The sequence below is a fragment of the Crotalus tigris genome, unplaced genomic scaffold (assembly GCF_016545835.1).
Source record: "Crotalus tigris isolate CLP2741 ecotype Arizona unplaced genomic scaffold, ASM1654583v1 scf7180000018371.15429387391:27106975, whole genome shotgun sequence".
In the NCBI taxonomy this organism is placed as follows: domain Eukaryota; kingdom Metazoa; phylum Chordata; class Lepidosauria; order Squamata; family Viperidae; genus Crotalus; species Crotalus tigris.
In genome coordinates this window covers 1671750-1684148 of record NW_024096970.1, presented here as the reverse complement: position 1 = coordinate 1684148, position 12399 = coordinate 1671750, and the positions used below count along the sequence as shown (strand labels likewise).

The following is a 12399-nucleotide window of genomic DNA, read 5'->3' as shown; positions in this document are numbered from 1 at the left end:
ATTATTTTAGATTATACTGGGAAACATTGAAAATATCTGAACAAAACATTGCTTATAAAGTTTACATATCAACAAAAAGCAGTTTGTAATCAACATAACTGAAAGAAGCAATTAAAAAACAAAACTGAATAATGTTCTAGGACCTATTGGTATTTTTACAATACATTATGAAATCTTTCAAGAAAATTTGGTTAAACTATTAGGCAATAAATGAAAGTCAGGAACACTATAGAGCAGACATGTCAAACACAAGGCCTACAGGCCAATTCCAGATTTGGCCCATGGGGTCACCCCACCCCCAAGCCCAGCTGGGCGCACCCCCATCATGCACATAGGAGGCAGTGAGTGTGCGAGGGCCAATGGTGTCTAGTAGCAGCTGCAGCCTGCCGGTCTCTTGGCCGGGGGCTCCGCAGCCAGCTGTGATCACTGGGCCGGCTCTCCAAGCAGCAGGCATGTCGGCAGCACCAGCAGCAGAAAGAGGCAGAAGTGCAGGGGGGATGCTTGTGATCTAGCCCGCCAGATGCACCTGTTCCGCCCCACCTTCTATCTTTGCAGCTCCCAGAGCTGAGATGTGACAAGCAGTCACGTGGCCATCTGGTGGGCTGGATTGTGTGCCTCTCCCCCTGTGCCTCTGCCTTCACCTGCTACTGGTGCCACCACCACGCCTGCTGCTTGGAGGGCCAGAGGCAAAGGAGCAGGGGAGAGATACGCAATACTTTCTGCCGGATGTGCCTGCTCGGTTCCACCTTCTGTCTTTGTGCAGCTATCCTCACGGCCATCAGAGTAGGATCCTCTGATGGATCAAGCCCAGCACCCACCCTGGTCCCCACCCTTTCTGTCATAGACCCCTGGATTCCCCTCAGCCCCCCACCCCCCAGGCATCCCCTGACACGAACGATATCGAGCTCTTCATGCCCAACTCGGCCATGCCTACCCAGTCAGCTGCAATCACCACACCACGCACTCCTGGCCCCCTTGAGGCAACCACAATGCTGATGTGGCTCTCAATGAAATTGAGTTTGACACCCCTGCTATAGAGAGAACTTTTCATGTTTTTGATACACAGAATGAAATTATTTGACCCATCTAGAGTCATATGTCTTATTTCTTTATTGAATGTAGATTACAAGCTTTTTATGGCAATGCTTACAAAGAGCATACATGTTTTTTTTTAAACAAAGTGATACACTCTGATCAGGCTGAATTTGTTCCAAAGAGATATATAAGAAAATCAGACATATCTGATGTTACCAATAACATGAATTTTCAAATCAGAAAGTAACTATAATTTTTCTTGATTCAGAGAATGATTCTGATAACTTGGAATGGTCTTTCATGCTTTCAGTTTTTAAAAAGATGAATTATGGCTCTATTTTTTACACGTATACACAGTATTTAAAAGAATAAGAAGCCAGATAACAGTAAATAGTTTTCTTTATCAAAGAATGCAGTATATTGAGGACAAAGTTGTCCTCTCTATATCCTTCCTTATCTCTATTGGTATTAGAGTCATTGGCAGTGGAAATAAGACAAGAAAGCAAAATTTTAGGAATCGAATTAGCAGCATAAGAAATACTTTGAAATTATATGGTTATAATAGTATATTTCCATACTCAAAATATTTTTTTTAGTATTAGTGGTAGACCATATATATAGATGTATATCAGATTTTCAGATCCACAACAATAAAACTCAAATGCTGACTTAAAAACAGAGGGAAAAAGACAACATTTATACCTAAAAACATTACTGCAAAAAAGGTGAAATATTTAAAATTTATTTGATAAAACTGTTATAAAAATAATTATTTACAGATTTAGAAGAATAATATAGGAGAGAAACTGACTGAGCCAGGGGGAGGAGTCAAATAGGAACTTAGTCTAGAATCCCTATGTGGGCATAAGAGGGCGAAGTCTGAGTCCCCCTTGACTGAACCTTATCTGGTTTTACCCTGTTGCAAACTATCAGTCTGAGAAGATTCCTATGTATAGTTCGAGCAATAAAATAGCTAATTGAATTCTTCAAGTGTGGGTCTGGTTGTTTACACCTGACAAATATAATGCTAGACTTTTAAGAGTGGAGGCAATTGAAGTTGTTTTGGTTAGGAAGAATTGAGAGCAGCTGTTAAACGTCTGTTAAGACTTAACTTTCTGTTCTGAACAATTCCAGTAAATATTTAGAACAAATGATTAAATGATTGACATAAACAAGTAACAAATCACATATGGTGCAAAATCAAGGATTATTTTTGATATTCTTCAGTGTTCAAAAACAGGTAGCTGGATTGGCAACTACAATTCTCCAAACTGTGAATTGTATTACCAAGCTAGGCGCTTGATTTAGGTCATGATGATCTTATTACCTTATGGCTCAAACACCTTTATGGAGAAAGTAAGGAAGATCCAGATGGTCTAGATAAATATATCTGCATTCACAAAAACAGTTTATAAAAACAGTGCATGCAATAAGAAGAGCATATTGAAAGTAGGAATAAATACAGAAAAAGAATCAGTCCAGATTTATTCCCTCTTGCCTTTTAATATATTTAACATTTATTAAATTGTTTATTTACATGTTGAGAACAGCATAAATAACTTTGTTCAGTGGAGAAATGATCCATGTAGATTGCAAGATTTGATTATCAATAAGTCAAAGAAAATCTTTTTGAGACTCCTGTAATGATCTAATCTACCTAATTTCAATATCTTTAAATATTGAATCTATATCTATCTATGTCTTTGTTTCAGCAATGCATTTGAAAAAAATACCCACAATATTCTGGCTTAATAGGCTAGTGAAGTGTGGACTGGATGGCATGAACATTAAGCTTGGCAATATATTGTAAATGCTTTATTAATTGTTCTTCATCATTGTTGTGAAGAATTAAGTGGAGTGTCTCACTTTCCATTCTGGACCCTGTACTAACCAAGATTCAATTATTTTAATGAGGAAGTGGAGGGAATATTCAGCACACTTACTAATAGCACAAAATTGTGTGGAATGACACGTATTCTAGAAAACAGAAATAAAAAGCAGAACGTTCTTGATAGATTAGAGAAATGGGTTGAAAAATAGTTCAGAAGTACGAGCGTACAACACCAAGGAGCAGGAACCATGTTTATTGCTAAGATTGTTGAGTGCCTGCTTTGCAAGAAAAAGGGACCAAAAGAATGTGAAAGCAAAGAATTTTATAGAAATTGGGGACTACAAGATGGGGAATCCTAGCAATCTGATTTGCTGGTCAGTTTGGGGAAGCTAGAAAGATCCTTGTCCATGTAACTGGAGTTATTTCTATTCTTAGGCAAAGTAGCTTTTAAGGAGTGCAGAAGAGCGGAGCAAGTCCATTATTAAAGTAATGGAATGTTGAGGTCATCGGCTGATGGAGGAGGGATAGTTGTAGGTCTCTTCTTAGGGCTGCCCTTGCAATGTACTGAAAGTTGGTGAGGGGGCTTCTAGTTTTTGATCTAGATGTGATTATAGGAGGTTTTATCTGAGGGCAAGGAAAATCAGTTTGAGTCTCATGGGATTAGGCAGATAAAGAAACTGGGTTTGACCCCGACCATGTCTAAAGGAAAAGGAAGAAAAGGGTGCAGCCTTCATTTTATTTGCTACATTTATTTTCCCCACTTCAGTGAATGAAATTTAAAAGAGACATATACAAAAAATGTCATAGGACATCAAAGAGACCCTGGGAAAGTAGAGGAGAAAAGAGGATCATTGCATCAGTTCCTCAGCTTGACAGAAAAGCAAAATCAATTAGCAGTTAATGTGTTGCACTTGGCTTGGTAATGGTGTTTGTGGAAGAGATTTTGGAATAGCATTTGATTACAAACTGAATATGATTCCACAATATGATATGGCTGCAAAAAAAAAGGCCAAATGTTATTTTGGCTTTATTTTATTGCTAGACAGCCATCTGTCTGAGGTACTTTAATTTAGATTCCTGCACTGAGCAGGAGGTTAGCCTCCAGGGCCTTAAAGGCCTTGCCTAACTCTGTGGTTTAAGATATTAGTATAATTAATACCAGAATAGATAGTTTAGACCATTCACAGGTGCTGAATTACAGTTCTTGTCCCAAAACATCATTGGAGATGTCAGGACCTGAAATTAAATATATCTGGAAGACATTTAAATGCCTTTCTTGATCCAGAGTATAGATTTTACAGCATGCATCAAAAAAAAAAAAAAAGATTTGACACGAAAATAAACATGATTCACAGGGGAATTTAGTTTGTTTTCTTTTTAATCATCATCGACTCTATTATACTTGTAAGTTAATATAAACTTATTTGAGAATTTCTTTTCCATAGTAGTTCAAATTGCAGAAAGTGTTTACTGTTACAGTTTTCAATCTAGACATTCCTTAAATTATTGAGGCAGTATAGTTCAATCTGGTTGAATTGCCTCCCTTTCTACTGTCTAAGAATTATCGTGCAACTTTTTTTTTTGGGGGGGAGGGCACTTCCCGCTTCCTTTTTTAAAAAAAAACTATTTTTTTGCCTCTAAGCACTGCAGGCGGTGGTGATGTAGCATTTAAATGTGATGTTGTTTTCCTGGTTTCTGGAGGTTTTTTCTTTTTACCTGAATGTGTGTTAAGGTAGTTTTAACTTACCTATTTGAAATCTTACAAAATTATTTTCAGAAAGATGAAGAAATTGTACAGCGTAAAATCATCATTTTGCCATATTTCAGGCAGTGAGTTCCTTGCAAACTTTTGTGTCCTTAGCGCAAGTTTGGGGAACTGTGATTTCCCCATCTTACTCTGTAAATCAAACAAATCATATAGTGTTATAATTCTGATTATAGAAACGTGTAATCGTGTAATTGAAACATAAGTTTCTTTTCTACTAGAAGCCACACTGGAGAGAAGTGTTGATTTAACCTCATTTTATATAAATATTTTATGTGGTTTAAAAAAATAGATGTGGTTGAACATTAAAAGTGTTACAGGTATATATTGTAAAAAATAAACAAGAATGTGACATTTACTTTTCTTTTGAGAAGTGAAATTGATGTGTGAACAAAGTATGCCCAAGGAAAATCTCTCCTTACAACTTTTATATTTTAAAGACTTAGAACACATTAGAAAATAGTTTTCTGTGTATATTAAGTTTCATTTCCATTAAAATAAAAATGAATGAAATGTTTCTTCCAGTCAAGGAATCATATCTGCAATAGAACTGTGGTATTGCAAATAGCTCTGCATTGTTCAGGGCCATTAGAAATCCTTACACAATGGCTTTCAAAATTCAAAATAAGAATATTCTCTAATATTTTTTCTTAGACACTGAACCTTTACCAGAATTGTCTAATATAAGGGTAGGAGTGGGGTGGGGAAAGTTCCAGAAGGGGGCAACCCAACGAGGAGATAAATGGAACCACGATAAAAATAAAATTTGATTTAATTAGATTAAATATAGTAATTTAAAAAAATATTTTCACAATTTTCAGGCTGAATATGTCCAGCTTGTTACTGAGCTTCGAATGACGAGAGCCATTCAGCCTCAGATAAATGCTTTTCTTCAAGGTTTCCATATGTTCATTCCTCCTTCTTTGGTACAACTCTTTGATGAATATGAATTGGTGAGTAAAATTATATTGTGTAATTGAACACCTTATGATTTCCATAGTTCAGTGGTGGCGAACTTATGGCACGCATGCCAGAGGCGGCACTCAGAACCCTCTCTGTGGGCACACAGGCCATGCCCTGGAGATGGCAACTGTCCCTCTTCAACCAGCCGCCCACTAACTCGCCGAGGTCCCACATGGCCGGATGCATCCCAGTACCCATGCACTCGCTGGTCTCTGTGTGCAGAGGTCGATGGATGTCAGGCAGCAGCCGCCCCTGCCACACCTTACCCTATGACAATGGCACCCCCGCCCTGCCTCACCTCACCCCGCAGGACGAGCCTCCTGCCCACTGCCCCACCTGGTAGAGACCCCCTGGATCTCCCCCAACCCTGCCCGGCCCCCAAAGGCGTCCCTCCCCACAAGCAACATCGAGGTGATCACGCCCACCTTGGACACTCCCACCTAATCTGCCATGACCACCACAGCCATGCCCACCCAATCTGCCAAGACTACCACAGCCATGCCCACCCAGTGGGCCACGCTCACCTGGCACCCGGCGATAAATAAGTGGGTTTTGGGTTGCAGTTTGGGCACTTGATCGCTAAAAGGTTCGCCATCACTGCTATAGTTAATGGTACAGAACGTAGCAACTTTGGAACACTGAACTTATTAATTTGGACAACAGTTTCACTTTATTTTGTTGAAAGTGAGTAGAATATTTTATATGCCTTTTTTTGTAATCTAAATGTAATCTAAAGAACCAGGCATATGCTGATACTGTAGTTTTCGGGTTTCTGTGTTCAACAGTTGATCCTATATTGATTTAGAAATCCTATCATTCTGTGTCATAACAGAATAATGTTTTCAAAGGTGAATAGTCTTCAGAAAAATAAACCACTTTACAGCTAAAAATGTGACCAGTTTAACTTGTCATATTCATAACAAAATTTGATTTCTCCTTTTTTTTAAAAGGAATTGTTGCTTTCAGGCATGCCAGAAATTGATGTAAATGACTGGATTAAAAATACAGAATATACAAGTGGCTATGAAAGAGATGACCCAGTTATTCAGGTAGAGTATGGGATGGATTGCTACAGCTATACATTTCAACCAGTTGCTTTCCCCCTGTTTTTAATATATTACCTGTCTTTCCAGGCTGTTTATGTTTTGTGGAAATGAGGCACAGTAAGATTGGTTTGAATTTACCAAAATACAATTTTCATAATGTAGTCATATTACTTATTAATGAGAATTAGCAGGACAGATTTCAAAACTGTTTTAAAGAAGTAAAACGTGGAAAGAAATCCATATTAGCACAGTGAAAAAATTAAAAATGAAATAAAAAGTGAAATGTGTGTGTATGGGTACATATATCTAGATATCGATCTTTTTAGTGTAATATGGGAATTAAATATTAAGAATAAAAATGCCTCCCAAATAATATTTTAGCATTATAGCAGAGAGGCCCTTTCATCTACCTGCATACCTTCATTTTGCAAATAGTTCAGAATTTGAAAAGTCATTGCAATGAATCTGGCCTTAAATGCATTCAAACACTGTGCTGCTTCAGAGTATTACATATTTGTATTGGCAACCAATAGAGCCGAGGTGGCGCAGCAGTTAGAGTGCAGTACTGCAGGCCACTTTAGCTGACTGTGTTCAGCAGGTCAGCAGTTCAAATCTCACCGGCTCAAGGTTGACTCAGCCTTCCATCCTTCCGAGGTAGGTAAAATGAGGACCCAGATTGTTGGTGGCAATGTAAAATATATATACATTGCTTACTGGTGTACACCGCTTAGAGAGTGCTTGCACTTAAAGCGGTATATAAGTCTCATAAATAAATAAATAAATAAATAAATAAATAAACCAAAATGAGTACCTTAGAAGCTACATATGGTTACATGACATCTTCAAACTATGTTCAGAACTATCATGCCTTTTAGTAAGAAATTGCAGCTTCCGCTCGCCTAGAAAGAATTGCAATTGATAAAAACATCCTAATAATTGAGAGTGCCGGGTCTTCCAATGATAATGGAAGACGTCTAGGAACATCCCAAACTGCATTCACGCTCCTGAAGAATTTTGTCTTAATTTTTTAAAGATCATTACATAATATATAAAGGTTATATAATATAATTACATAGCATATGATATACAGTTGTATTGTAATTGTAACTTGTACTAATTATGCCATCATGTAAGAAAGTAGTATAATTATAATTGTATAATTGAGTTAGGTGGATAAATTAGTTGTTAACTTCTGTTTTGAAGACTTATGTTTATAATTTGAAACTCATTCGACTTTTGGCTTGCATCTAGCAGCTAAATTTCGACTGAACACAAACAAATTGTTTTATTTTTCTTTCTAGTGGTTTTGGGAAGTTGTAAAAGAACTGACTCAAGAAGAACGGGTGCTGCTATTGCAGTTCGTCACTGGCAGGTGAGTGCATTTTGTTTTTACTTGTTTGTTGAAAAGTGTTCATAACATTTTCTGTTCCAGATAAGAGCATGACATTTTCAGCAAATATTCCTACAACTATCTATGGATTTTAGATCATATGGCAGCTTGTGATTTTTGGATATCTAACAAATAGTGTTTTTTGAAATCAGATTATAGATCTAATACTGTAACAAATAAATACTTTTTTATTTGGACCAGTTTCCTTGTTTTACAGTGAAATAATAACTTGGCACCAAAGCTCAAAATTATTCTATGGTCAAAGTATCTTGCAGAGGTACCATCTTTAGCACAGAAAATCCAGTAGTAGAGCTATAACTACTGTAAAAATGCCACAGTCCCTGCTGTAATGTCAAAGAGTTCGCATAATAACTTTTTAATTGTGTGGATTTTTTAAAAAATTGATCACTGTATTCCATAGGCAAATTAAAGTGAGTAGGTATCCCCAATTATAAAGTTAAAAACCAGGAAAATTAAACCTCCCTATCATAATATCATAGCCATATTTTAGGTAAAGAAAAGTAGGGATTTTTCTTTTATATATTTATATCTGTATCATCTATGACTATAGCTGTATCAGCTTAAAAATAATTTTCATATATCTTCTCATATTTTATGTGTTGATATGTCTTGTATTCATTTTTCGTGATATTTATCCTTCTACATAAGGTCAATGGATATTTAACCATACATTTATGCTAATTTTTATCTGATATAATATATTGTTATATTTAGATCCACAAATGAACAAGGCTTCCTTGAATTACTATCATATTATTCTGAGTAAGGCTTTTTTCAAATTAAAAGAGTCTTCTGTATGTAACTGTGATTTTAAAGAATATTGTCATCTTATTTCCCTGTTAAGCTTGGCTGCAAAAATATTGGAAGTAATCCTGTCCTGTAGACTTCTGATGTTGTTACTTTCAACTACACATACCATGTCATCTAATTTTATAAAATGGGAGAATGTTTGGCTAATATTAATTACTAATTGATATTTTAATTATACATTCATAAAAAGTGAAAAGAGTTATTTTATTGGATGTGGAAAAGGTCTTTGATAGGATATAGTTTAACTTTTTGGAACTGGTTTTGTTCCAGCTGGATTTGGCCATTTTGTTGCACCAACTGAATTTTCTTTTCTTTTTTTTTAATTGATTGAATTATGATAGAATATTTTGATCCCTCAACCTGAATGGAACTTAAATGGAGGAGCTGCCCTATAGGTAACATCTGTGCAGCATAATAACGATCTCTTCTTTGCGTTCTCTTGCCAACCTGTTGGCTTTTTCATTTCCATTTCTTGCAATTTTTTTACTAATTTCACATTTGTATATTTTTAACTAGAAATGCTTAATGTTTATTGGTGATGGAGGAAAGATTTCTGATATGGGTGCTGTGACAAACTGTTTGATTGATGTTTTCATTTTCCCATGCCATTGGCTTCCTGTAGCCCATTTATTAAACATTAGATAATGTATGTATATATCGGGGTGTGTGTGGGGGGAAATAAGTGTACAGATTTCCAGAGGGACAATTTATATAAGACTCTCAAGTAGCAATGTACCAGGAGGGACATCACCTGATAATTTGCTTTTGCCAGTGTGTCATATTGAAGCATTTATATAGCCATTGCAGAATACTGAAGCTGAGTTGTTCAGCAGATGGACCAAGAATTAGCAGTTGCATGGCACAAAATAGAAAATGTTTGTCTTGGTGAAACACATTGTTGTTGCAAACGGACTTGATTTATTAATGCTTTAAAGCAGGCGTGTCAAACTCAATTTCATTGGGGGCTGCATCAGCATTATGCTTGACCTCAAAGGGCCAGTTGCTGACCCCTGTGCTTTTTCCACAGAAGCCTTGCCTATCCCCTTCTGTCCCCCAGGCTTGCCCCACTGATATCTCTTTTCCCTATTGCCTTCTCTCCCACTTCACTCCTTCTCCTTCCCGCCAAAACTCCTCCTTTTATATCCTCTTCCGGCTGGCCTTTTCATGCAGCACATCAGCTGGAGCTATGTGCACTGATTCTGAGGTGTCCATGCAGCCCCGCAGCTCCAGCTGACCTTCCCCCCCCCCGAAGACTGCTTGCAGCTATCAGCCATCCCCGAGGCTGCCAGAAACCCCAATCAGCTGGAGCTATGTGTGCCAATCCTGGGACCTTAGCAGAGCCTCAGCAACACCACAGCTCCAGCTGACTCTCCTCCAGGCCTCTCTGATGTTGCTGCCGCTTCAGCTCACCCCCTCGCTACATAATCACCTCCTACTAGTCTGCTTGCGTGCCAAATCTAAATACATCACAGGCCAGATCTGGCCAACAGGCCTCGAGTTTGACATATCTGCTTTAAAGGAAAAAAAAGCATTATTAGCTTTTATTAAAGGTAGCTTTTTATTAAAGGCAAGCTTTTTATTAAGCTTATGATCGCAATTAAGAACAGAAATTCTGTAGTTGCCCAAGTTTATGATCTTTTTGCAACAGTTAAGTGAATCACTGAAGTTGTTAAGTGAAGCACATGGTCATTAAGTGAATTTGACTTCCCCATTGACTTTGCTTGTTGAAAGCCAGCTTGGGAAGTTGCAAATGGTGATCATATGGCCCCAGGACACTACCATCATTGTAAATATATTTATTTATTCATTAAATTTGTTTGCTACCCATCTCACCCCGAAGTGACTCTGGGCAGCTTACAATATTACAAAGAGTAAGACTGTACAAAAATGTGTATACAATAAGAATAAAATACAATAAAAAGATAAATTATCAGCTGTAACTAAAAGATGGGGACGCAGAGAGGATGAGCAGGGAAGGAGGTGGGATATATTGTTAATCTATCTACTACCTTCAGTGTGACACTCCCCCATTGGAGTACTGGTTGCCAAGGCCCCAAATTCTGATCTGTTGGGCTGCTGTGACAGTTGTTAGTGTAGTCCTGGTCTTAAGTCACTTTTTTCAGTGCCATTGTAACTTTAAATGGTTGCTAAATGAATAGTTGTAAGTCAAGAACTAGTTGTACTTAATTGTTGCTAGTTCTTTCTTTAGATAAACTGTTTACTATTTTATTTTATTTTGCTCTTGAGAGGAATTTTTGAAAATGTTAACAATTTTAAAAGTTTGGATAAATATATTTTTAAGGAATTAGAGCAGTTTACAATTCTTGGGGAAAGTGACTGATGCTTGAAATAGGAATATCCTCAGTTGTGGGCATAATTATAGAATCATAATTATAGAATCATTACATAGTTCAATAATTTAGGGGTTGTTTTTTTCAACTATTGTATTGTACAGATCACTAGATTCCACCAGAAACACAAAAACATGAAAACAAGGCAGTGGATAGAGGCTTGCTGACTGAATCTTCTTCCATAGTGCTGTTTTTTTACATGCTAACAAGGGCTCAAGAAAATAATAATAGGCTCTCCAAGTCTTTAAGAGTATCTATCTCCCAGCAGAAAATAAATTTCCTTTGTGGAATTTTTGCGAAAGAGACAGCAGCTAAAAGCAGTGCTCAGTAAACGTTTTAGAAGAGCATCTGAATTTCTGCTTCTGATGGAGCTTGGTTGGTATCTGAGATCTGGGCCAGTCTGGAAGCAAATCCCAAACCAAGTAGCACTGTGTGGGGCTTTGACAAATGACAGACAGGCAAAATTCTTTCTTCTTTCAAGGGAAAATAGATTGGAAGCTAATGCTGGCCCAGATTTAATGCAGTGTGGATTAATCCAATGCAGTGTATTCTTCCTCTTCAGATTAAGGCTTTAATAAATTACCTTGTACCTCATTGATAGAGTGGGATTTTTTGCCCCGGTATTCTTTACAAAGTATATTTACACTACAATTATAATGAAGCCATTGCTTTATCTTCTGATAAAACTGAAAAGTTAAAGCAGAATATATGACATAAGAAAGGAAAACCAATAAGATTGTTAATTTATGCCTTTTTATTCTGTAATTCTTGTGATGTGAAATGAAAAAGTGATTACCTGACTTTTGGGAAAGTAGTGTAGACATGTTGACTTATTTCTATCAATGGCTATACAAGATGGGAAATCCAATTGTTATGGCTCCCTTCTCTCATTCTTCATGCTTCATTAAAAATTGTTTCTGAAATCTAGGAATGCCTCCTGTGAAGAAGGCTGGACTTTTGCAAAAATCTAGTTTCGCTCACAGTCTGCTTTGTGAAATAAAAACTCAATATATATGAGTTCTTAAGAAATATAAACATGAAATTGTTGCTTATAAGCCTTTCTAATAGAAGTTTGTAAAATACTTAATGAAGGATTTCTCTTCACTGGGTATTTCTGGCCCAGTTAAGATAAAACATTTCCAAATGCTGCATCAGGAAAGCCAGTAACTAATATTGTTATTTAGAGT

At 37.0% G+C, this 12399-nt stretch overlaps 1 protein-coding gene across 5 annotated transcripts in view; it reads left to right on the top strand.

The window, feature by feature from the left end:
* Positions 1 to 12399, top strand: part of HACE1 (HECT domain and ankyrin repeat containing E3 ubiquitin protein ligase 1) — a 44793-nt gene that overhangs the window by 30093 nt on the left and 2301 nt on the right. For all 5 annotated transcript variants that reach the window (XR_005557639.1, XM_039351075.1, XM_039351074.1 and 2 more), the window contains exons 20-22: positions 5453 to 5584; positions 6545 to 6643; positions 7942 to 8012. Coding sequence is in view for 4 of the 5 variants with exons in the window: in XM_039351075.1 (XP_039207009.1) it covers positions 5453 to 5584; positions 6545 to 6643; positions 7942 to 8012 (302 nt within the window). In the remaining variant the exon portion in view is untranslated. The remainder of the gene's footprint in view (positions 1 to 5452; positions 5585 to 6544; positions 6644 to 7941; positions 8013 to 12399) is intronic.